A 22,815-nucleotide genomic window follows, 5' to 3' on the forward strand; every position below is an offset into this window, starting at 1 on the left:
TGCCTGTATAGTATAGGCATTTCTAAAAGCTTGCCTGCTGTTCTCTGTACCTCACTGCACTTGACCTACACCGAATCTCACCTACTTGAATTGTCCATTGTCCATACAAAACGTCTCACCTCCTATACTCTCATATGTAGTATTTCAACAACGTGCTCATAGCTACCATTTCACTTGGAAACTGACATAACAGCATATGATACCTCACCCACGGTTCATGATAAATATTGCAGACGCCTCCACCCCTCCTTTGATTTTTCTTTTCTTTTCTTTTTTTGGTGGGTACATTTTTGTAAAATGAACAGTCTTCTACCCCCCTTCCCAATGATGGTCTCTTTTCCTATGCTTCTGACATTGGGCTCTTTTCTGCCTTCTGCCCTCCATGATGGATTCTGTCAACCTGCTTAGAAAACATGATCAAATGTATCTATCACAGTATTATTGACCTCTTAAAATAATAATTTTTACCATTGTGTTAATAATGTAAGATTCTGCTTTTATGTCTTGATCAACATTATTGCTGTGTTTTAAACCTATGAGTCAAAGTGGTAAATCTTTTCAGGCTGCCTTTTGTAGTTTATTTGTGCATCTTAAAGGAACATTTTCCCATCTTTTCTGGTCTGCTGTAATGGATTTCTTTGATCACGTCAACAAAATCCTTCTGTCATTATTCTCTCTCCCAACTTTAATGAGGGCAAAGGTGCTCACATGGTAGATATGCGGTGAGAAGTTAATTAGCTAGCTACCTGGAATTGTCACTTTATTTTTAAATCCAGTAATTGGTTCCTTTTCAATTCTAAACTTGTCTATTTTTTTAACCTCACAGAAATACAGGCGGCAAGAAATATTACTTAAAATACATTTTAAATTGGATCTGACATTATGGCATGTCAATATATCATGGCTGTGCTACATAAAGTTACCTTAAAATTTTATTTTGTTCATCCTGCATATTGTTACCCTTGCCTCATCACTTATGTCCCAGCAAGCTTTTTTAATACATACACTCTCTAGACTAAGTTCTAGACAGACAGTTTCCATTTGGAAAAGGGACTTGGCCTCACTGTGGGCAGCTCAGTGAAAACATCTGCTTAGTGGAAGTCCAAAAAGCAAATGTATGAGTGTAGAAAGAATGGGATAGAAAAAATGGAGGTGTTGTAATGCTGTTGTATAGACTAGTGGCACACCTAATGATATGCTCCTCAGTGCTAGGATATAGTAGTAATAGAAGAGACAGATGAGGAAAATAACTAGAAATGATCAATAAGAGAGAACATGAGAAGCATGTGAAGTGAGTTCTACAGAGAAGGTAGAATCTGTGTATACTCACGATATAAGAACAAGGGAACAATTAATAAAGTTGACAGCAAATGTAAACCAATAGAAGGAAATATTTTATCCACTACCCTCTGCTAATTTCACAGGTTAATTATTCATCAAAGGTCAAGGACTTAAAAGGATAAGACAAAGATTGGTTTCTATGGACAATGAAATATGCACAATAACATTTTATAAGATAAAAATGTATAAGGTGTATTCTATGCCTGGAAAGTGACATCATTATTATTATATAGTTATAGATCCAGATACGTACAAGATATAGAAGCAGTCATTAAATGGCTATTAGGAGAAACATTCCCTCAGGGCTGGTTGTTGATTAACTTCCATTATGTGGGAAGGTGTACCTTCCTCCTATCACTGTCAGTGACAGAATGCTCAACGAGATGGACCACTGGTGGTCTCATCCAGTCTGGCAATCCCTTTGTTTTGCAGTTTTCTTTTTCTCTATGTGAATTTTTCTTGCAGAACTGAGTGATGTTTACACTTTGTTCCATACCCTGAATTAGTGAGTACAAAGGTATGTCTACACTACAGCGCTAATTCGAACAGTTTATTTCGAATTAATTAATTCGAATTAAGTTAAATTCGAATTAGTGCATCTAGACCTAAAAACTAATTCGAATTAGCGTTTTGCTAATTCGAAATAGCATGTCCACATTGAGTGAACCCTGAACCGAAGTTAAGGCTGGCCGGAACCAGTGCCGGCAGGGCATCAGGTTAGGACTTAGGGTGTGGAGCTGCTGCTTCAGGCTAGCCTAGGGCTGTGCTTAAAGGGACCCGACCCCCACCACGGACAGACAGTTCTCAGGGTTCCCCGCTTGCTTGTCTAACTCGATGAGGGACAGCAAAACAGTCCTGTCTTGGAGTGCCCTTAGTGCCCACACTCGGCACATCACAGCATTCGGTCGTCAGCCCGGCTGTACTTGCCGCAGGCTGCCATCTGGGGGGGGTCAGTCGGGGGGCTGTTAGGATCCAGGAGGCCCTGCAGGAGAGCTTCCACCCTGAGGAGCCCGCAGAGCCACTCCAGTCCTCCCTTTCGGTGGCTCGTGCTCCTTTCCTCCCTCACCTCCTTCCACTTACCCCTCCCTAGCCCCCCTTCCTGTTTTAAAAAATAAAGGACACGTGTGTTCAAAAATAGAAACGCTCTTTATTTAACAAAACTGGGGGGGGGGTTAACCTCTGGAGAGACTGGGAAAAGGAGGTAGGAGAGGGGAAGAGAGAGTGTGGGAAAAGGGAGGGGGAAACCTGGGAGGAGGAAGCTGGAAGGGGGGAGCCAGGGGAAGGAGGAGGAGGGGAAGTATATAACTATGGTACGCCATATCTTCAGTACTGTGTACAGACGTGGTCTCCTCACCTCAAAAAAGATATTTTGGCCTTGGAAAGGGTTCAGAAAAGGGCAACTAAAATGATTAGGGGTTTGGAACACAGGTCCCATATGAAGAGAGGCTAAAGAGACAGGGACTTTTCAGCTTAAAAAAGAGGAGACTGAGGGGGATATGATAGAGGTATATAAAATCATGAGTGGTTTGGAGAGGGTGAATAAAGAAAAGTTTTTCATTAGTTCCCATATTAGAATGACTAGAGGACACCAAATGAAATTAATGGGCAGCAGGTTTAAAACTAATAAAAGAAAGTTCTTCTTCACGAAGCAAATAGTCAACCTGTGGAACTCCTTGCCACAGGAGGCTATGAAGGCTAGAACTATAACAGAGTTTAAAGAGAAGTTAAAGTCATGGAGGTTGGGTCCATGGAGTGATATTAGCCAGGGGGTAGGAATGGTGTCCCTGGCCTCTGTTTGTGGAAGGCTGGAGATGGAGGGCAAGAGACAAATCGCTTGGTCATTGTCTTTGGTCCATCCCCTCCGGGGTACCTGGTGCTGGCCGCAGACAGGCTACTGGGCTACATGGACCTTTGGTCTGACCCAGTACGGCCATTCTTATGTTCTAAGCTCAGGGTCGGGGGGGTCTCACTGGAACAACTTGATTTTCATGCAAGCCTGCTGCTGGGTTCACGTGTGGCCTTTGGTGGCCAGGCTGGTAGCTATCCTGCCCTAGACAGCCGCATTCCTGTGCCTAGTGTGGAGATCGTGAACGTTGGAGGCCTCCCCCCAAACCTCGATGAGGTCCACGATCTCCGCGCTAGACCAGACAGGCGCCCACCTCTTGCGGCCCCGGGCAGGCTCCTGGAAGCCGCCAGCCTGGTCCTGGGAAGAGGTGGAGGGCTGGGTGGCAGCGGGTGGCTGGCTGATGCCGTGCCAGGTGCAGGGTCTGCTGGCTGGGTGCTGGCAGGCTTGCAACTGGCACAAGCACCGTAGCCAGACCGTGCCCCTTTAAGGGCTCCGGGGCCAGGAGGGGGGCAGAAGAGTTTCCCTGGCTGCTAGCCTCCAACTGGTTCGAATTAAGTGGCTACACAGCCCTTAATTTGAACTACTTAATTTGAACTAGGTGTTACTCTTCGTAGAATTGAGGTTTACCTAGTTCGAATTAAGCACTCCGCTAGTTCGATTTAAATTCGAACTAGCGGTTTCTATGTGTAGCCCCTATTAAAGTTAATTCGAACTAACAGCTGTTAGTTCGAATTAACTTTGTAGTGTAGACATACCCTCAGTTACTAAATATGTTACTTGGACTTTTTTAATCACGGACAGGCAATATGGCATGCAAGCCCAATCCGGCCCACCACAGCGCTCAGGGTTGGCAATGTCCTGTAGCCCAGAAGGATCCGAGCAGATTTCAGTAGAAAAATGGAAATTGACGTATTGTTATGTACTGGCACTTGCCACTTGGTGCTCCAATCTTAGGTGATGTCTGCACTACAGAGTTTTTTTGGAAAAATGGCTGTTTTTCCGAAAAGTTGTGAAGCGTTCACACCTCGAGTGCTTTTGTGCAAAAAAAAAAATCGAAAGAACAGAGGGGTTTTTCTGGCATAGGTATTCCTCATTTTACAAGGAAGAACATCTTTTTGCGAAAGAGCTCTAGGTCCACACTGCAGCTCTATTTCGGGATACTGGAGGTATCCTGAAATAACAGCAAGCCAGTTATAAAATAAATATATAAAATATAATAGGCTCACTATTCCGACACCCCTGTAAACTTCATTCCACAAGGAGTAAGGGACATTTCAGAACAGCAGGTTATTTCATAATTTGGCGCTGTGAAATAAGCTATTTTGAAGTTGACTCGAAATAAGCTACGCAATTTGTGTAGCTCAAATTGTGTAGCTTATTTCGAGCTATGGGTGCAGTGTAGATGCACCCTGAGAGAATTCTCCTAGCAGCTTAGCTACCACTTCTTGGGGAAGTGGACTACCTTGGTGATAAGAGAAGACCCTCCTATTGGCATAGGTAATGGCTACAGTGGCGCAGTTGCAGCATTTCAAGTGTAGATGAGCCCCTAAACTGTATTTCAAGGGACAGTCTGCCACCTTATGTATGCAGAGTAGTATCTTTATGAACATCTGCTTTGAAATCCATCTGTCTGCACAATAATGTACTTCTCAGAATGAGTAAGAATGAGAAATCTGGGTTGAGGGCAATAGCAAAATGGATACTTATAGCTAGGACAATTAAGGGATGGAATTATCTACCTAAGGAAGTACAGGCAGTCCCCGAGTTACGTGGATCCGACTTATGTCGGATCCGCACTTACAAACGGGGCCCTCTCCCTGGTCTCCAGCAGACCAGGGAGAGGAAGCAAAGCGGCGGAACACGTGGGCAGCAGGCAGCCCAGACGCGTCTGGGCTGTCCGCCGCCCGCGTGCTCCGCGGCTTTGCTCTGCTTTGCTCCCTATCCCCCTGCCAGGTCTGCAGGCCTGCCCGGGGCTTCCTGGAATCAGCCGCTGATCAGTTTCAGCAGCAGCTGCTGGATCTGGACGCCAGTTCCGAGTTACATACAGATTCAACATACAGATTCAACTTAAGAACAAACCTACAGTCCCTATCTTGTACATAACCCGGGGACTGCCTGTAGTTGAGAAGCCCTTGTTAGAAAAGTTTAAGAGGAAATTAGATTAGACACTTCGAGGACTAGCATAGCGGAGAATCACGCTGCCTGCATGGGGTTAGATTTTATTACCCACTATGTCTCTTTCATCCTTATTATCTATGACTAAGGTTTACATGTGCACATGCTCTCCCTCTGCACTTCTCTTGCTATACTGTACTTGTAATCTCTTAACAGAAGACCGCAGGAAAGACTAGCAGTAAATGTGAATCACTACCATACACGAACAGTGAGATTCTTTTTCACTGAAAAGTTGTCTGGTAAATGTGGTCTTTGCACCAGCTGTGGTGCTGACTTTGTTTTTTAAAGTGGTGTAACTCTGAAGGCAATGGACAATGGTGATTTACACCAGCTGAGGATATGGCCCGCATAATTCTGGGAGTTACTCCAGAGGTGTAACTGAGAGCAGAGTACGGCCAGAAGCTTTAAAACATTACAGGACTGAAATCTTGTTCATGTTAAGGAATAGACATAATTGTAACACTGCATGATATTTGTGAACCTTGTTAACCTGGACAGTTCTATATAGAATATGTCCTGTTAGGTGACTTTGGGCAAGTAACTGTCGTATCTGTGCCTCCATTTCTGTCTCCCGCCTCCCCCTCAGTAAAATGGGGAAAGGGAAAACTATTCTGATCTCCTTTGCCCAGCTCTTTGAGCGCTACTAATGAAAAACACTGTATAAGAGCTACTAATAGAGATGTAGCCGTGTTAGTCTGGTCTTGCTGAAACAAAAGACAGGACTATGCAGCACTTTCAAGACTAACAAGATGGTTTATTAGGTGATGAGCTTTCGTGGGCCAGACCCACTTCCTCAGATCAAATTGTGGAAGAGCTAGGTATTCTATTAGGCTTGTTCAAGGTCTCTCTTATGGTTCTCTGTTCTTTTATAATCTCACTTGACTTTACTCAGACCACTTACATCCACTTGGAAATGATGAATGAAAATGTTGTTGCCTATCAGTCAGTAAATAAGTTAGCGGCATTAACTGTTTTGTGTGTGTTTAAAATCTTTGAGGCTTGTAATGTATTTGAGTCATGCTATGAACATAAACGAAGTGCCCTGCAGCATGACACTTTTTTCCCCCCTGGGGTTCATATAGTTGAACTTAGCTGAATTATTCATCACACCATTAAAATTCCTATAGTACTGAAGACTCCTATTTAATGCATTAAATTATATAAACAAAGAAATTACACTACATGGGGTTTTTTCCATGTGTTTCTATATTGCTTTCTCTCAGATACTTCTCATCAATTTTTAGACCACCAGAAAACTTTCAAAAAAGTTTGTTTTGTTTATTTTGTCTGACTTGTGAGATGGAAAAGATCAGAAATACAGGATTCAAGAGACTCCTCATGAACTAGCATATTTATTTTTAACTATAAAATGCCTAGAACTTGTCTGAACTTTGTTTACTAAATTCACTTTAAATAAAATAAAAGTTATGTGGTATTGCACCACCCTTGGTCTGGCTCGGATGGCTGCAGTTTCAGGTTCTATAGACTGAAAGCCACCTCTGTGGCTTATTTTAGATTTAGAGCCTCTAGAAAAACACACAGACCAAAAAGAGAGACCCCGTATGCAGTTCAAAGTAAAACAGACTAAGGTCATGATTACCCCATGCGTATAGAAATCTAGTTCTACTCACATCCTTAATGATAATTTTTGAAGTCTGATGGATGCCTTGCCCAGTGAGTCATTTAGTAGAGGAATGGTTCCTGCTGTAATTTTCCCATAGGGCATGTTTACACAGCAGGGCTAAATTCAAAATAGCTTATTTCGACTTTTGGCGCTGTCTACGCAGCAGTTATTTCTAGATAGAGCTCTCTTCCCCTGACTTCCCTTACTCCTAGTAAGATGCGTGTTGAATTGGAGTAAAAGGTCCTCCAACTAGACATTATTTTGACATTATGTCAAAATAACTGCTTGCCATGTACATGCAGACTACGTTATTTGGGAATAATGTTAGTTATTCTGAAATAACACTGCTACGTAGACATCATCTTCCAGTTAAAGATCCCATGGTGTGTTACAATCAGTTAAACATAACACCCTTGTGAGGTAAGTATCCTCATTTGACAGATGAGTAAATTGAAGCAAAGAAAGATTAAGTTCCAGATCCTCAAGGTGTTTAGGCACGTCCGTGGAAATCAGCGGAAAATGCCTAAATACCTTGGGACCCAACTCACTTGCCAATCAGTAAGTCGGTAGGAGAACCAGAGAAAGAACCCATTGGCCTCTGATCTTATGCTCGGACTATTAGACAAAACCTCCGTTCTCCAAAATATCCATAGTTAAAATATGTATAGTTTTGAAAAATGTTTTCTCTTATGCTTTGTACTTTATATGTAGATGTTAACCCTCAGTAGTCTGGCTACACCAGTGGTTTAAAATTATCCTTGCTAGAGCATTTTTCAAGTATAGCAGAGTTAAAACCTAAGTTTTGTGAAAGTTTCTTGTCTGTGAGAATACTGAACAGTCACAGATGCAGCAAATGAGTGTTGGTATTGTCTGTTCCAATTTATTTTCCACATTTCACCTACACCCTTCCTCTGTCTGTTTTTTCCCTCCCCCAGGTTATGGTCACACAGTGCCTTTGTCGGATGGAGGAAAGGCCTTCTGTATTATATACTCAGTCATCGGAATCCCCTTTACACTGCTTTTCCTGACAGCTGTGGTGCAGCGCATCATAGTCTACGTCACCAGACGGCCTATACTGTATTTTCACATTCGCTGGGGCTTCTCCAAGCAGATTGTCGCCATCATCCATGCAGTGATTCTTGGGTTTGTTACCGTCTCATGCTTTTTCTTTATCCCAGCAGCAGTATTTTCTGTGGTGGAAGATGACTGGAACTTTTTGGAATCTTTTTATTTTTGTTTCATTTCCCTGAGCACCATTGGTCTTGGAGACTATGTTCCAGGAGAAGGTTACAACCAAAAATTCAGAGAGCTGTATAAGATAGGAATTACATGTAAGTACCAAACTAACTTATGCAAGGCGTTTAGCCAACAGGATTTCTGTGCCTTGGGTGCCTCTTTCTTTTCTGCCCCTCAGTTAAGCTCTGGAATGGTCAGGTTGGTTGGCCACCCCCATCGTCATGAGGGGGGTATGATTATGTGTGTCCCTCTCCCCATGAAAACCTTAAAGGTAAGATCAATAAAAAGACTCCAGCTACTTGGTATTTCTTTTGAACAGTTGCTCAGACAACTTGATATTAAAGTGAATGTTTGTACTACATAGTTCTGATTGCCATTGAAGTCCCTGGAGTAGGAATCATTTTACCATATTCATAGGAAAATATGGTCACCCTAATTGGAGACAGGAGTCAGTATCTAGGGAATGAGAAATGATGATAGGGTGGGGGCAAGTCATGAAGGGCCTTGAGTGTGAAAACAAGCAACTTATGCTTGATGCCATAGAGAAGGGGGAGCCAGTGGAGGGAATGCAAAGAGCAGGGTGACACGGTCAAAGCAATGGCCTAGGACAGCGGTTGGCAGCCTATAGCACGCGTGCCAAAAGCAGCACATCAGCTGATTTTTCTGTGGCACGTGGGCCAGGAGCTCAGCCCTGCCTCCCCCCCCCCCCAACCGCAATGCAGTGGGGAGAACGTGCTTTGGCTTGAGCCTCAGCTGCAGGCCAGAGCCCCAACTCCGGCTTCCTGCTTGGAGGGAGGGGACAGGAGAGACCCATGCGTGCATCCCTGGGGCTGCCCCTGCCCAGCCTGGGCATGCAGCTTCCAAGAGCTAAGGGGTTTACACACACAGAGACACTACAGGTTCTGCCTCCTGCTTTGGGGTGGGCAGGGCTGGGCCTGCTCCGCAGATCAGGGCTGGGCAGCCGGTCACACATGGGCTCCGAGGCCCAGGCTGTGCTGCTCCCCAGGAGGTGGGGGGGGGGGGGCTGTGACCCTCCTCCCCAACACCCCAGTGTGCCCAGAGCCACAGCCTGCTGGTGAAGAGCGAGCCCTGGGCAAAGGGCTGGGCCAGACAGGGAAATGACTCTGCCCCCCTCTCCTGGCCCCTCTTCACCCCAGCGTTGCTGCCCGGCTGGTGAGTGCGCTGAGGGGAACACGGCTGTGGGAGTAGGAATGGGGTGAAGGAGGATATGGGGAGAGGTTGGGAGGGAGCAGGGGCTGCACTGCAGGGGGCTGGGACGATGCTAGGGGATCGGGATGGGGAGGGGATCGTGGGGCTGAGGGGAGCGAGGCTGGAGCAGAGGGAAGATTGGGCGGGGGGATACAGATTTACTTAGCAGAAGCTGCACTTTCCTTTACTCTCCACTTTTTTGCCTTCCTTTCCCCAGCCCCCCACCTATCACAGCATGATCCTCTTTGCACCTTATCAGTGTGTGTGAATGGGAATGGCCTGTTTGCACTAGGGATGTTAAATTTAGATTCATTAGCTAATCGAATAGTCAATGCCATTTGCATCGACAATTCGAATAGTCGAGAAGGGCACCTCCGTCTTTGAAGTGTTGTAACAGTTCCACGGCTGTTGCTACACTTCAAAGGCGAAAGCGCTGCAGGGAATTGTGCTCCCCACGGCGTTTCACAGCTGCAGCGCTGCACGGAGCCCGGGGTCCCCAGCTGACCTCAGGCTCCGAGCGGCACCACCGATTTGAAAGGCCGTGGGGAGCCTGGCACCAGGCTCCATGCAGCATTTCAAAGTGACAGTGCTGCATGGAGTCCGGGGTCAGTGGGGGAGTTCCCCGCTGAGCCCGGTCTCCATGTGGCGTTTCTGCTTTTAAATGCCACGTGCAGCCTGGGGCCAACTGGACTTTGAAGTATCCCTTCCTCTCTTTCCCTCCTCCTCCCTTGCTGCCTCTTTCTGATAGAGGAGAGGAAGCAACTAGCCTGTCGACTATCCAATAAGCATTTGCTTATCAGGTAGATAGTTCGGAATGGCTAGCTAGTTCGAACTATCTGTACACCTCGTTCCACTAACCTTGGAACTATCTGTACCCTCGTTCCACTAACCCTCGTTCCACGAGGTGTACAGATAGTTCGGAATGGCTAGCTAGTTCGAACTATCTAGCCCGTGCCGCGTGTAGCCGCGCGGCACGGGGTTCGCACTAGCCGGCTTTTAAAAATGGCGGTGCCGGCTTTATGCTAATGAAGCCCGGGAAATTCAAATCCCGGGCTTCATTAGCAAGTTCGGTATGCATACATTACCCCGCTAGTTCGAACTAGCGGGGTAGTGTAGACATACCCCTATAGTGGAGATCATGACTTGCATTGTTTTCTAGAGGAAGAAATGTGTGGGCTGTATTACTTTCATAAAGTCTCAATTCTGCATAAAGTGGAGTTATATATAATTTCAACTCCATTATAAGTAGTTTAGTCCCTGTAAGTGCAGTACAGTAATTAATGCAGCCCTTTATATTTGGAGAGTATTCTTTGTAACCAGTATATAATGCACAGATGCAAAGAGACTGTGCTATTTATAATGAAGCTAATTCCTGCTTCCCTTACTAACAAAAGACTCCACACAGAAGCTGTCCTGCTCATTAATATGGGCACGTGCAATAGTATTCTGAATTATAAATAGTGGTAGTCAAGTTCTTTAGAATAAAAAATCATTGTTGCACTTCCTTCCCTGGAGTCCTGTTCAGGATATTGGGTATATCTGAATTTGGAGAGGAAAATAAAGAACATGATGGATTGTTAGTCCTAGAAGGCCTGATTTTTTGCAAGTACCTGGGAACTGGTCCATCACAGAACCTTGGAGCGTGATAGGAGTCTCTTCACAAAAAACAAAATCTCAAATATGTACAATATGCAACAAAAGTCAGTGGTGGTGTTTATGTAATAACTAGCCAATTAGCCCGTCATAAGATAGAATTTTCAGGTCTCTCCTCCACGCCGGTCTTCTCTCCTGAGCCTCCGGTCTCTCGCTCCATCTCTCTCTCCCCCCCTCCTCCTACTGCCTCCCCCCCTCTCTTTCAGCTCTCCTCTGCCTCCTGCCTTTCTCTCCATCTCTTTCTTTCTCTTCTCCTCCCCCTCCTGCCTCTCACTCAGGGGACTGCGGAGTCCAAATGGCAGAAGTCAGCTGAGCGCCACAGCAGGAGGAGAAGGGGGGCGGGGCGGTGATGTGCGGCGTGACAGCAGCTCCAGGCCCCGCCCCCTGGCCGTGAACATCAACGCCCCGCCCCCCTTTCCCTCCCACCGTGGCGCTCGGCTGACTTCTGCACCGCTCAGCTGGGCCGCCGTGGGGGAGCAAGTGGAGCAAGCGGCCATTTGTGCCCCGCGCTCTCCATGTAGCACGGCCCGCCCAGAGGGAACAGCCAGCATTTCAGGCAACAGCGCCTCCCAGAGGGAACAGCCAGCATTTCAGCGTTACAGACTCTCAGACATTGGGCTACTATATATATGATGCCCGTAGGATTTTGCCTAGGAAGTGTAAAATTAGTGTAATGTATATAATATGTAGTCACCTTCATCATTTTTACTATGTAATTCTTGTGGTGGAGAGGGAGAGGGGAAGAAATATGGCTGTTTTCAAGCCAGCAATGATTGTACACATTTATATGAACTTTTAGACTTTTTTCTTTGACTGTTTTGCATACATTTCCAGGCTTTTGCACTGGTTTTATGCTACAGAGTTTCTTCATACATGTTTAAAAAATTTCTTCTGGCCTCAAAAATTCTATGTCTGGGACAGAAAGGAGGGGGGAAATTGTTCATGGATTATAGGTGGGAAAAATGATGATTTAGAGCTTTATCAGCTTTACCTGTTAATGCTTCAGGCACTGGTATTTTGATTTTCTTTGTGCATGCTCATGAGATTCTTTCACCAACAGCAGCTAGTTCAAGTTAAAGATATTACCTTACCTGCCCCCCCCCCCTCTCTGTTTCTTGGGCAGGTTACCTGTTGCTGGGCCTCATTGCCATGTTGGTGGTTCTAGAAACTTTCTGTGAACTGCATGAGCTCAAAAAGTTCAGAAAAATGTTTTATGTGAAGAAAGACAAGGAAGAGGACCAAGTGCATATAATGGAACATGACCAGCTTTCCTTCTCTTCAATTTCAGACCACGCAGCTTCCATGAAGGAGGATCAAAAAGCAAATGAGCCTTTTGTGACAGTTCAGCCTGCCACTTACTATGATGGCTGTATAAACAATTAATACAAGGGCATCCATACCAATATTATAGTGCACTTACATCATTAAGTAAGACATAGAATGCCTCTTTATTTCTTTGTGTAAAAAACATGTACAGAAGAAGATTGTGCTTCTTTAATAAGTATTCATCATTTCAGAGGTTAAGAAGACTTCTGACGTGAATTAAAGTTGCTAAAATGGAGCTACACTGGGAGAATGAGAGGGTATGTAGCCACCCATGGAAGTACTGTGCCTGAAGAGATCAGGAGGAAGCAATGGTGTGAAGGGAGGGCAGGCATGCACTGGTAACTCCCTGCAACATCCTTGGGATGGGAGTAATCTGCTCTCCTGCAGGGTAGCCCTACTCCGGCTGGTAGTACGTTTATGCACATGCCTGGTCAGTTACCTGCCCTATCAGCAGTGTGCACTGAAACAGAGGTAGCCAGCTTCTCCAACATGCTTACCCTAACAGTTGTTCTAATTTCCTCTTTTTCAAGCTAAACAGCCTCCTAGTTTAGGCCCAGTCCTTCCCCCTTGTTCAGTCTTAGATGTTTCCAGCAGGCACCTAGCTGGAGAGTGGGGAGGGGGGGGGTGTCTCCTGGCATCTGGCCACTCCCTCTATTGTTTGGTTTTTCTCCCTTTATAACCCTCTTACAAAGAATTCCAACCTTGTGCATTAAGTTCCAATTTTTCTCACCTTGAGCGGAAATGGGTTACAGCATCACATGGCCTGGCCCCATGTCTTTGTAGGACCAGCCACACATTTGTGCTTAAAGGAAAAACAAAACTATTCACAAGTTGTTAAATTAATCACCGAGCCATTAAGTTCCTAAAGTATCATTAATGGCTTTTACTAGAACAGCTGGACTAATAAAACTGGTTCCCACTTAATATTTTGAACTTCACATACAAGAAAGATACATGAACAAAAATAGAATATACACATTCAGGGGATCATAGCCTTTTGAATGATAGGTTATGGGCCTGTTTTGCATAAACTGTCTTCAGGTTTTGCATACTTATAAGCCAGTTTTCATAAAGCATGGGTCCGTGACAGTAGGAATCGCTGAATGAAATTCAACAACCTATGTTATGCAAGCAGTCAGACTAAATGATCATAGTGGTCTCTATTGGCCTTAAAGTTTGCAAAATGGGAGTTTCACAACTGACTTCTATGGACATAGGATCTAGATCCTGTAGCACAAGTAGGCATATTAAGATTTCCTCCCACATAAGAGCAGTGCTAGGAAAGCCCTCTCCACTGCATTGCATGCATGCTAGATTGGGCATAACTTGGCCTTTAGTGTTCAGAGATTCATATCTTACTGTAATAGAACAGCAACATTAAAGTGTCTAGATTTAGCTGACATGAGACGTATACTTGACCTTAATTACCTGAAAGATGCCATCTGTGAGTTCAGTTCTAGCTAGTATTAGACAGATTTTATACCTTTTTGGAAAAACTTTGCTTTATGGTTAAGTCTATATGACTAAAACTTACATTTAAGAAACAGAGCTAAGGACTTTTTGGTGGTGTAGCTAAACTGAAACCTACTGTGTTTGCATGATCTCAACAAAGTGGCTATTTTTGTACAGCCCTAAGTTAAAGTTCCTATTTATAATGAACATTTAACTAGTATATGTGTACATATATATAAATATATTTCTATATTGTACATATATTGTACCCACCACAGTGTAACTGACTTGGGAATGACATTTTAGGGAAACTTTCCCTCCCCCAGATTGCTCTTTATAAAAGGAATGACTCAACACTAAAGATGTTGACTTTAAGATGTAAGGGTAGTGTACAAGGAACACTTCTACTGTTTTCCAGTAAAGATTTTGAAGTTGATTGTCTTCAGTACTAGAAAACACATGATTTTCTGTCTATTTGAATGTATTACTAAGCTGTAAAGAACATGACAGTCACTGAAACTAAGTGGAATTCAATATATGCACAAATTGCAAAGTACAGACACTTGATAAAGCACAGAATTCAAAACAGAAGAAAAGCTGAACATTCTACTGTGGTATATATGAATATACAATATTTTAAATTAACAAAGTTAAATAAAAAGTGTGTGGCTTCTGGCTGCCTATACTTCACTGTGCTCAATGTTTTCTTTAAAACTTAGATACTGTACATAGATGACATTGGAAAAAAATGCTCTCCTAAAGCTAGATTGTGCCAGCCTTACCCTGGTGAACATTTACTCAACTTCAGTGGGACTGTTCATTTTGAATATGCTTTGCCAATATGAGTAATGAATGTACAATCTAGTCCTATGCTGATTATTCCTATAGAATAACATTTAATATTTGAAATAAAAATAAACATTTAGAATAACAGCAAATAAAGGACAGTAATGACATTTATTTTAGTGTCTCAATAACTGGTCTGCTAATTGGGGTTAATGCAAAACTGATCATTTCCGAGTATCATTAGTGGCTGTAGAATTAAGTTCTAATTCCTACAAGTGTCAAATAGTCATGTGAAACCAAAACTCAAATAATGCATGAGGCTAACATGGCTAAGATGGGCTCTAGATTAGAAAAACAGCAAAAGGATCCTTTGAATCAAGGCTTGTATAAATTGTAAATGTGTTCCTGAAGCTAATCAGAAGTCAGGCTGGCAGGTATAAATTGACATAAAGAGCAAGGGTCTGCAAGCATAAATGAATGACCTGTAGAAGTATAGATAGAAGTCTCAAGAGAAGGGGTTGCAAGAAGCAAATACTTTATTCTCTAGAGAAGAAAATAAGGTCCCCTGGCTTTAGTCTTGCACCTACTGTAGACTTTCCCCTGACTTCCGTGTGCACATGCCTGTGCCTTGCTTATAATTTGAAAGCCTTACTTATGTGCAGAAAAAAACATTCATCTTCCTGTTTGTCTCTAGGAGCACTATTGTCAGGCTAGTCTGCTCTGCTGCCACTTTTGTTAGGAGAAGTCTTAAGCAAAGCCATTTGTGTTAGTGAGCCTTAAATGTCCCAGGACTATGGTTCTTCCTGATCTCTAGTGTAGGGGAGTCCCACAGCCAGACTCATTCTTCTGCAATCCTTCTGTCTCATCCCCAAAGAACTCACTGGAGATTCTGGGGCAGATTGTGTGCCGAGTACAGTTGTTGCAGAAAGAGAGAAGCAGGTTCTGGGGCTGTTAAATTATAACCCATTAAAAGTATAAAGATTAGAACTGGGACCTTAACAGGTATCTAGCTAGACATTAACACCAGAGCCATTGCTACAGTCTCTGATAGGGCTAGAGACCAGTGCACCAGTGTGATGTGCTTTTGTCTGTGTCCCATGTGAGAAATCGGCTGCTGCACACAGAATTACATGGATGCACCACTCTTTCAAAGTTAATCCTAGGTACAATGCTTGCTGTTAACAGCCAATGTATGCCAAAGGCACAGATTACTAGGTGGAAGTCCCAAATGAGAGGTCCCCTGGCCAGCTGGAGAGGAGGAAAAGGACTTAGTCACTGTTATTACCTAGCTGTTGGAACAGTCTGTATACCACTTTCACTGAACTGAAATCTCACTCCTCCATATGATTAACAATACCCATATTTGAATAATGAAGGCTTTGTTATAAAGTCATCAATTGAAATGTTAGGTGCCCAGTCCCTAAATGCAACACCCAAATTTTGGCCCCACTGAACTCAACAATAAAACTCACTGACTTCTCTAGGATGAAAATTTGACCTTAAATTCCAGATTCTGCTCTGTGTTAAATCTGAAGTAACTCAAATAATGATAATGGCATTATTTCAAAGCAACACTGTTCTAAAAAGAGTTTGGTTCTCACTCCATGTAAACTTAGACTAGTCATGGTTACTATCATAATATGCTTTTACATAAGATGCTACTAAACAAAAACTGTGTAGCTTCAATTTACAATTTCCATCAAATTTGTTTCACTTGGAAATAGTGATTTCTAATTGAAGTAGGTTCACCTTGACTTGGTCTGTAAACTCGCATACTATCTAATGCAAATTCCAGTTGTTGATGTCAGAGTGCTTTTTATCCTTTGGGTCTTCTTTTACTAGGGAAGATTTCTTGGTCCAATTATACTGAAATAACATGTTTCTGCTGATGATTAGTTCCATTGAACAATGTGATTTTAGTCCTCATGATCCATACGGCACACATCTAACCAACAAAGAGAGACTATTGTGTACCATAGAGGTTTTGGTTAAATGACAGACTGAATAAGAGAGGCAGAGTAAGGATTGTAATATGGAAAAGCTGACAATCATCCAATGAATGGCACAATGTGAAGGCTTATTATGATGGCGAGCATAAATCAGAAGGATAATGAATGTCATGGTGACATGCTGACATTTTGCAAAGTGCAGCTCATGGTTTTAGCCTCAGCAATTACATGTCTTCATTCCAGTGAGGGAGCAGGAAAGCTATTGCTAACTATTACCTGAAACTAAATGCAATGGAATCCTTAGATTGTGAATTTTTTTATAGAATAACTTCACTATAAAATCAGGTTCACTGTACCTGGAACTGCCATGTATCTAGCAGGTCACTGAAAAAAATTGGAACTTCATCCTAATCAGAGTTACACAGTTTTTGTGTTCTTTAGAGGGAAATGATTCAGGTTGGACCTCCCTGGTCCGGCACCCTCAGAACCTGACTAGTCCCAGATGAGGGATTTTTGCCAGACCAGGGGAAGTCATTTTTAGACCCCTGCCACCGGCCCCCTTGGCTCGGCTGCTGGCTTCCCAGCCAGCTCCCCACCTTCTCCTGGCCCCGCTGCCCTGCTGGGTAGCCATCGCTGTTATGGCTCCACTGGACAGCCTAGCACTAGGTCTCCAAGCAGCCACGTGTGCCTCGCTGGGACTCCGTGAGCAGTCCTGTGTGCCATGCACTGGGGCTCACTGGACAGCCGCATATGTGCCGGGGCTCCAAGCTCTGCTGGGCAGCCCTACTGCCATGCGCTGGGCTGCTCTGCCATCAGTTCCCTGTGGGCAGCCCCCGCCGCCCCATCCGGAGGGATCCTTACACCCTCCACTGAGACTCTGTGGCCCTGCAAGATCCATGCCAGATCATGGATGTTGCTGGACCAGAGAATCCTGGTTCAGAGCATTTCAGCCTGTGGTGTTAAATGTGGTAAACAAAAGAATTTTGTATAAATGTTTCTACATTAAGTTTAGGGGATAAATGAACACATTGCAAGAAGGAGAATTAAGCCTTGCATCCAAAGGTTCTAATTTGGTCATACTTTTTAACCTATTGGTTTACTTCATTTGGAGCAGATAATATTTTTAGATTCTTATTTTCATCTACAAGGATCAGGGTGATTCATTGAACAATGCATCAGACACCCCCATGCCTTCTAAAGTGAAAAAGCCACTGCTGGGAGGAGGAGGGTTCACATAGAGAAGCTGAACATTAAAGGCCCAGTTTTGTGTTCTATTATGCAGGTGCAACACTCACGGATCGCAACACAGCCCAGAATTGGTTCTAATCTTCTTTTTATTCAATGTACTACAGATTTGGAAATCTGGGGACCTGGTTTTTGTTCCCAGCGCTGCCACTGACTGCCTGTGTGATCTTAAGCTACATAATCTTTCTCTACATCAATTTCCCCATTTGTAAAATGCAAATAAAGATACTTGCAGTGGATGAAAAGCACTGAACTATTTTTTTAAATGTGTGTTATGTACAGCAAGTGGATGGACACACTTCAGGAAGCATTCCTCTCAAATCGGCAAGGTGAGCCCCTTATAAGGGTGTGTGATGGGTTGTTGTAGAACCATCATTGGCACTGACACAGTTTAAGAGTATCTGGAGAGCTCAGTTAAGGCACCTGGTGGCAATTATAGGCCATCTCAGGTTCAGATTAAGTATGAGATATCAGCTGAGAAGAGCAGGTAATTAAACCCAGGGGGTGGGGGTTCTCTTGAATAGGCAACTCTGTGAAAAGTCCAGAAGAGAGAGACAAAAGCAACCAGTATTAGGCCTGGATGAAAGGGCAGGCTTTGGCTTTCTGTAGGTGAACCCAGGGAGGTACTCAACAAGGAACAGCACAGGGGAGAAGAGGCATGAAAATTCAAGCCTGAGGAGGGCTCCAAATAAGTAAGTTTATATTTGTATTTGACATTTGGGGGGAGGGGAGGAGAGGATACCAGTGGGATTCTGGTAAACCCCTACTATCAAAGATGGTTCAACTCTGAGAAAGCATGGAGCCTGGGAAGAATACAGGTGCATGGTGGCCCCAGGAAGGGACTGACGGAAAAGCCTGTAGGAGGTTTTGGTGGGGAGATCTTGTCTGCTCAGTACAGGGTCTGGTTCAGAACCCAGCTATGTGGAAGGGACTGGGTACCTCTGGAGGCCATTGAGAAAGGTAGCGTGAAGACTCCAGAGAATAGGGGTGGAAGCATTGGTGAGTCTAGATTTGGATCAAAGACTTGGCATGAGGCTGTTAGAAGTCTGTTGGTTGAGCACGGTAATCCCAGACATGGCTGAGTCACAAGAAGAAGCAGATCATTGTTGGGTGAGAGTAGCTGTTGCTAGATGGGAGCCTGTTATGCCATACCTAGCCACAAAGGGACACGCACAGGCTAAGCCCATTCCTCAAGGGAGACAGAGGAAGCCCCTGAGTTGGCTTTTAATAACCAGATCATCAAGGAACAAGTTTAATTATTACAAAAATGCTAAACACAGAAGCTATTTCATAAATGATCATCGCACGTTCTGTAGTAAAAAAACATACTTATGCAAATGGAAGGGTAGAAATTGGTCCAAAAATAGGCAGAGGATTTAGCCTATTATAACACAAATGGTCATTTCTATGAGTTTGGGAGCTGTCCTGTCATTCAAATGAAATAACTACTAGAGACTTGACCAACAAGCACGTTGCTGAGACCTACTGCCATATGGATCTGATCCTGTGTTGCTTACTCAGATAGACACCCCTCCTTTCTCTCCCCCCCCCCCCCGGAAGTCAGCTGGCGTTTGCTTAAGAAAGGAGCACAGAAGGAGGAGCTTTTCCACCTCCTTCTCCCCACCCCCACCACAAAATTTACATTAGATGCTGCAAACACAGTGTGTAATTTTTGAAAGGGCCATATTACTTGCCATTACTCACACACCGTGATAACATGACAGTGTAACCTGAGTGCATTTAAACACCTGCATACAGCTGATACAAAAACTGTTCTAGCACATTTTAATTAATTTGATTGTGCAGCAAAATGTAATACTTAGATGAGAATTAATGTACCTGAAGTCAGAATTCTATGGACTGACTTCCTTGATTACTGTAGGTCATATGTTACATTTTATTTTGTGAGTCACTGTTATTGCTTGAAGGACTCAGTCTGCACACAGATATTGTCGTCCAGTAATAAAGTACAGTATGACTGTTAGGCTTAATTCCTCAATGTTTATTTGGCTGCTTTGGCAGATTAATGCTATTTGCATGGAGTAACAAGAACTTGTTTGAAATGTATTATTCAGGCTAAAATTGCAGCATGTGCTCCATTTAACTTAAACTCCTAATGCATGGTCAGGCAAAAGAACTTAGGGCTCAGTTCTTTATCCTTTAAACTCACTAGGAGTTTTGCCTGACACTGCTCTTTCTCTGTTGGGGCTAATGCAGAGCCATAGTCTCTCAGGAGGAGTTCCAGGAACCACTCTGCCTCATCAAGGAAGAATTTCTCCTTGAGCTCCCTGGGGTATGAGGCATGTATAACTGTACTACATTCATGCACTAAATATAGCATATTCCCCTGGCCTGTTCCATGAACCGGTGCAGGAGGGGAGAAACCCTGGACCTGAACTCCTCACTGATCCCCTTGTGGTGGTGTATGCCCCCAGGATCTCAAGGCATATGCAGAAGCAGTGTTACCCAAGGACCTGGACTGTAAATATGACCAGCTTTTTGTGGCAGTGGGAAGGGCTTGCATTCATACCTCCTTCCCCCATCCATGCTGCCATGCATCCACATAAAGGCCATTGGCCATTTGCTCCCCCCCCCCCCCCCCCCAGTGAGCTCCATTTAAAAACTCTCCTCTCTCAAGCTAAGGCACCAGCATTAACCACAGTGTCTTGAGGTGCTTAGAACACAAGAAAATCCCAATTGCTGAAGAGAGGAAAAGTAAGTTTTAATGGCACCCAATACACTAGCAATTATGTTAGCACTAGATGTGTTGAACCTGTACAAACCCCAATGCAGACAATCTTGCCTTGCAAAGTTTACAATCTAAGGTTTTTAAAAAAAAACAACCCCAAACCTTGGAGAAGATGGGATGCACTGAGAAGGCCAAAGGTAAGAGTAAACTTGGGGCAAACATTTATTTTATGCACAACCTGGTTCAGCTCACTTTTTGTGGGCATTGGGGAGTCGGTGAGTCTTTAGAAGGGATTTGAATGTGGGCACATGGTGACTTAACAAGCAGGGAAAAAGACCTGGAGCTGAGAATGGGGTGAATGGGTTATTGAGGTCAGCATCTTTAGAGCCATGTGGGAGATGAATGACCGGATGGGAGCTGTATCTTACTGATGAGCAGACCAATGTCAAGATAAACTCTTTATTAGGAGCAGGGACTATATGTACACAAATGAGGTAACAAGCTTATTACTACCCTGTGTACCTGTAGCCTGCAACGACTCTGTGTCGGTCTTTGTTTATGCCCCAGAAGAAACAGGAACTGTCCCAGGAAATCAAATACTAGGCAAAGAATTGTCAACCCTACCCTTCCTGGAGAACTTAGCTGGATGGCATACCTTTCTTTTTATAGAATGCTAAGAAATTAAACTATCAAATTTATTACCAATACAATAACTGACTTGACTTTTTGATTAAACAGAACTCTAACATATCTCAATCTGATCAGGCTTGTAGGACAATCTTCCCAATCGGCTGGATTGCAGTCCCTCTTTAGTCCATGATAAAGTTACATTGTGAATTGTTTCCGTTATGTGTATTTTCTTCTCGCATCACTTATGTTTAACTAGGTGTCAGAGCAAATGCTTAGTCCTCTATAATATTGTTGCTTTAATCTGTGATCACTGAGTATGAGCAAGGTGACTCTTAGATCACTAGTTTTGGCTGTCCAGTGCCCATGTTGTCAAAGTCTCACTGAGTCTATATATTTTTAACAGTGGAAGAAGTCTGTTGGTTTTTTTTTTTAATAGTAATGTTTTGTCTGATTGTTCCCACCTACTTTTTTCCTCACGATCCTAGACTCCTTAGTCTGCCTTTGCCAGATATGGGACAAAACCAATCCATTCTGTCATAGAGGAGTTCAGCAGGTGATTTCCACATTGTGGGCTTCAGCACTACTTGACTCTGGGATCTTACACCTATGCCAAACCCTTCCCCTCTAAGTACGACTAGTAGAACATGGACAGACATTGCCAGTGCGGACACCCAGTGACCTGCCAGCTCCTGTAGCAGCATGACACATACTGGAGGAACAAAAATAAAATGGGATTTATTTAATTAAGTTGCAGGTTAACATTTAGTTTAATAAAACCCTCATCTTCTCTTAATGTTTTCCAATCTATTTTACACTGACAGGGAAATTGCAGTTTGACATGAAGGTGGAGGTGGGGGGAGAACAGCAGTTTGCATGGCATTTAAATTATTTAAATCCTGCTGACCAAAGAATACACGGCCCTTGGCAGCAGCTTAATTTTCTCTCTCCTATTTATTATTCTAACTCTTAACTTGGTAAAGTGCTTTGAGAGTCAGTTGGTGTGAAAGATGCCGTGAAAAAACAAAGCTGTTTTGTAGGGAAATCTTGATCTACTTACTCAAAAAGGTCAACTGCAGCACTGGGAGGCTATGAAATGTGCAGGTGATAAAGCTCTGCTGGGGTGTCTGGATGCAGGGTGCTGTGGAACTGTGTGAAATTTTCTTTCCCTGCCTCAATAGATTCCTCTTCTTCAGAACAGAGAAGAAATTCATTCTCAGCTTTTACTGTTCATTGCAGCAGGTATCGCAGGCCAGGGGAGGCCAAGCCTCCCCCAAACAGCCAGGTCTGACACCCCCAACCCCACCCTGAGGCTCCCTCCTGCTTCCTGCTCTTCCCCTATGGTCCCATCTCTGGTTGCTCCTCCTTCCCTGAACATGGCAGTTCATGCATCTTCCACTTACCATCCACTATTTAAAGCAGTCGCGTGCTTTGTAATACCTGTGGCGGCACCGCGTTTGCTCTCAGCAGTTAGGCTCTGGCTGGCTCTGTTCGGCTTTGACTACTTGTGTGGTAATGTTCCCCAATATCTGAAAGGTTGTCAAAGCCCAGAGATAATGTAGGCAGACCTGTTGAAAGGGAGATTTACACAATGGCTTTTACACAGTCTCAGAGCAATAATGTTAGGCTGCAGAGATAATTCAGCATTTATCTTCTC

The 22,815-nt window shown here is 43.8% G+C and overlaps 1 protein-coding gene across 1 annotated transcript in view; it reads left to right on the forward strand.

Annotated features, from left to right (window-relative positions):
• KCNK1 (potassium two pore domain channel subfamily K member 1) overlaps nt 1–18,081 on the forward strand; it is a 53,035-nt gene extending 34,954 nt beyond the window's left edge. The window contains exons 2-3 of the mRNA XM_006122047.5: nt 7,922–8,317; nt 12,208–18,081. Of these exons, the coding sequence (XP_006122109.2) occupies nt 7,922–8,317; nt 12,208–12,467 (656 nt within the window). The 3' untranslated portion in view covers nt 12,468–18,081. The remainder of the gene's footprint in view (nt 1–7,921; nt 8,318–12,207) is intronic.
• Nucleotides 18,082–22,815: the final 4,734 nt, after the last annotated feature.

Source organism: Pelodiscus sinensis, chromosome 3, assembly GCF_052426305.1.
Source record: "Pelodiscus sinensis isolate ZL-2025 chromosome 3, ASM5242630v1, whole genome shotgun sequence".
NCBI classification, from domain to species: domain Eukaryota; kingdom Metazoa; phylum Chordata; order Testudines; family Trionychidae; genus Pelodiscus; species Pelodiscus sinensis.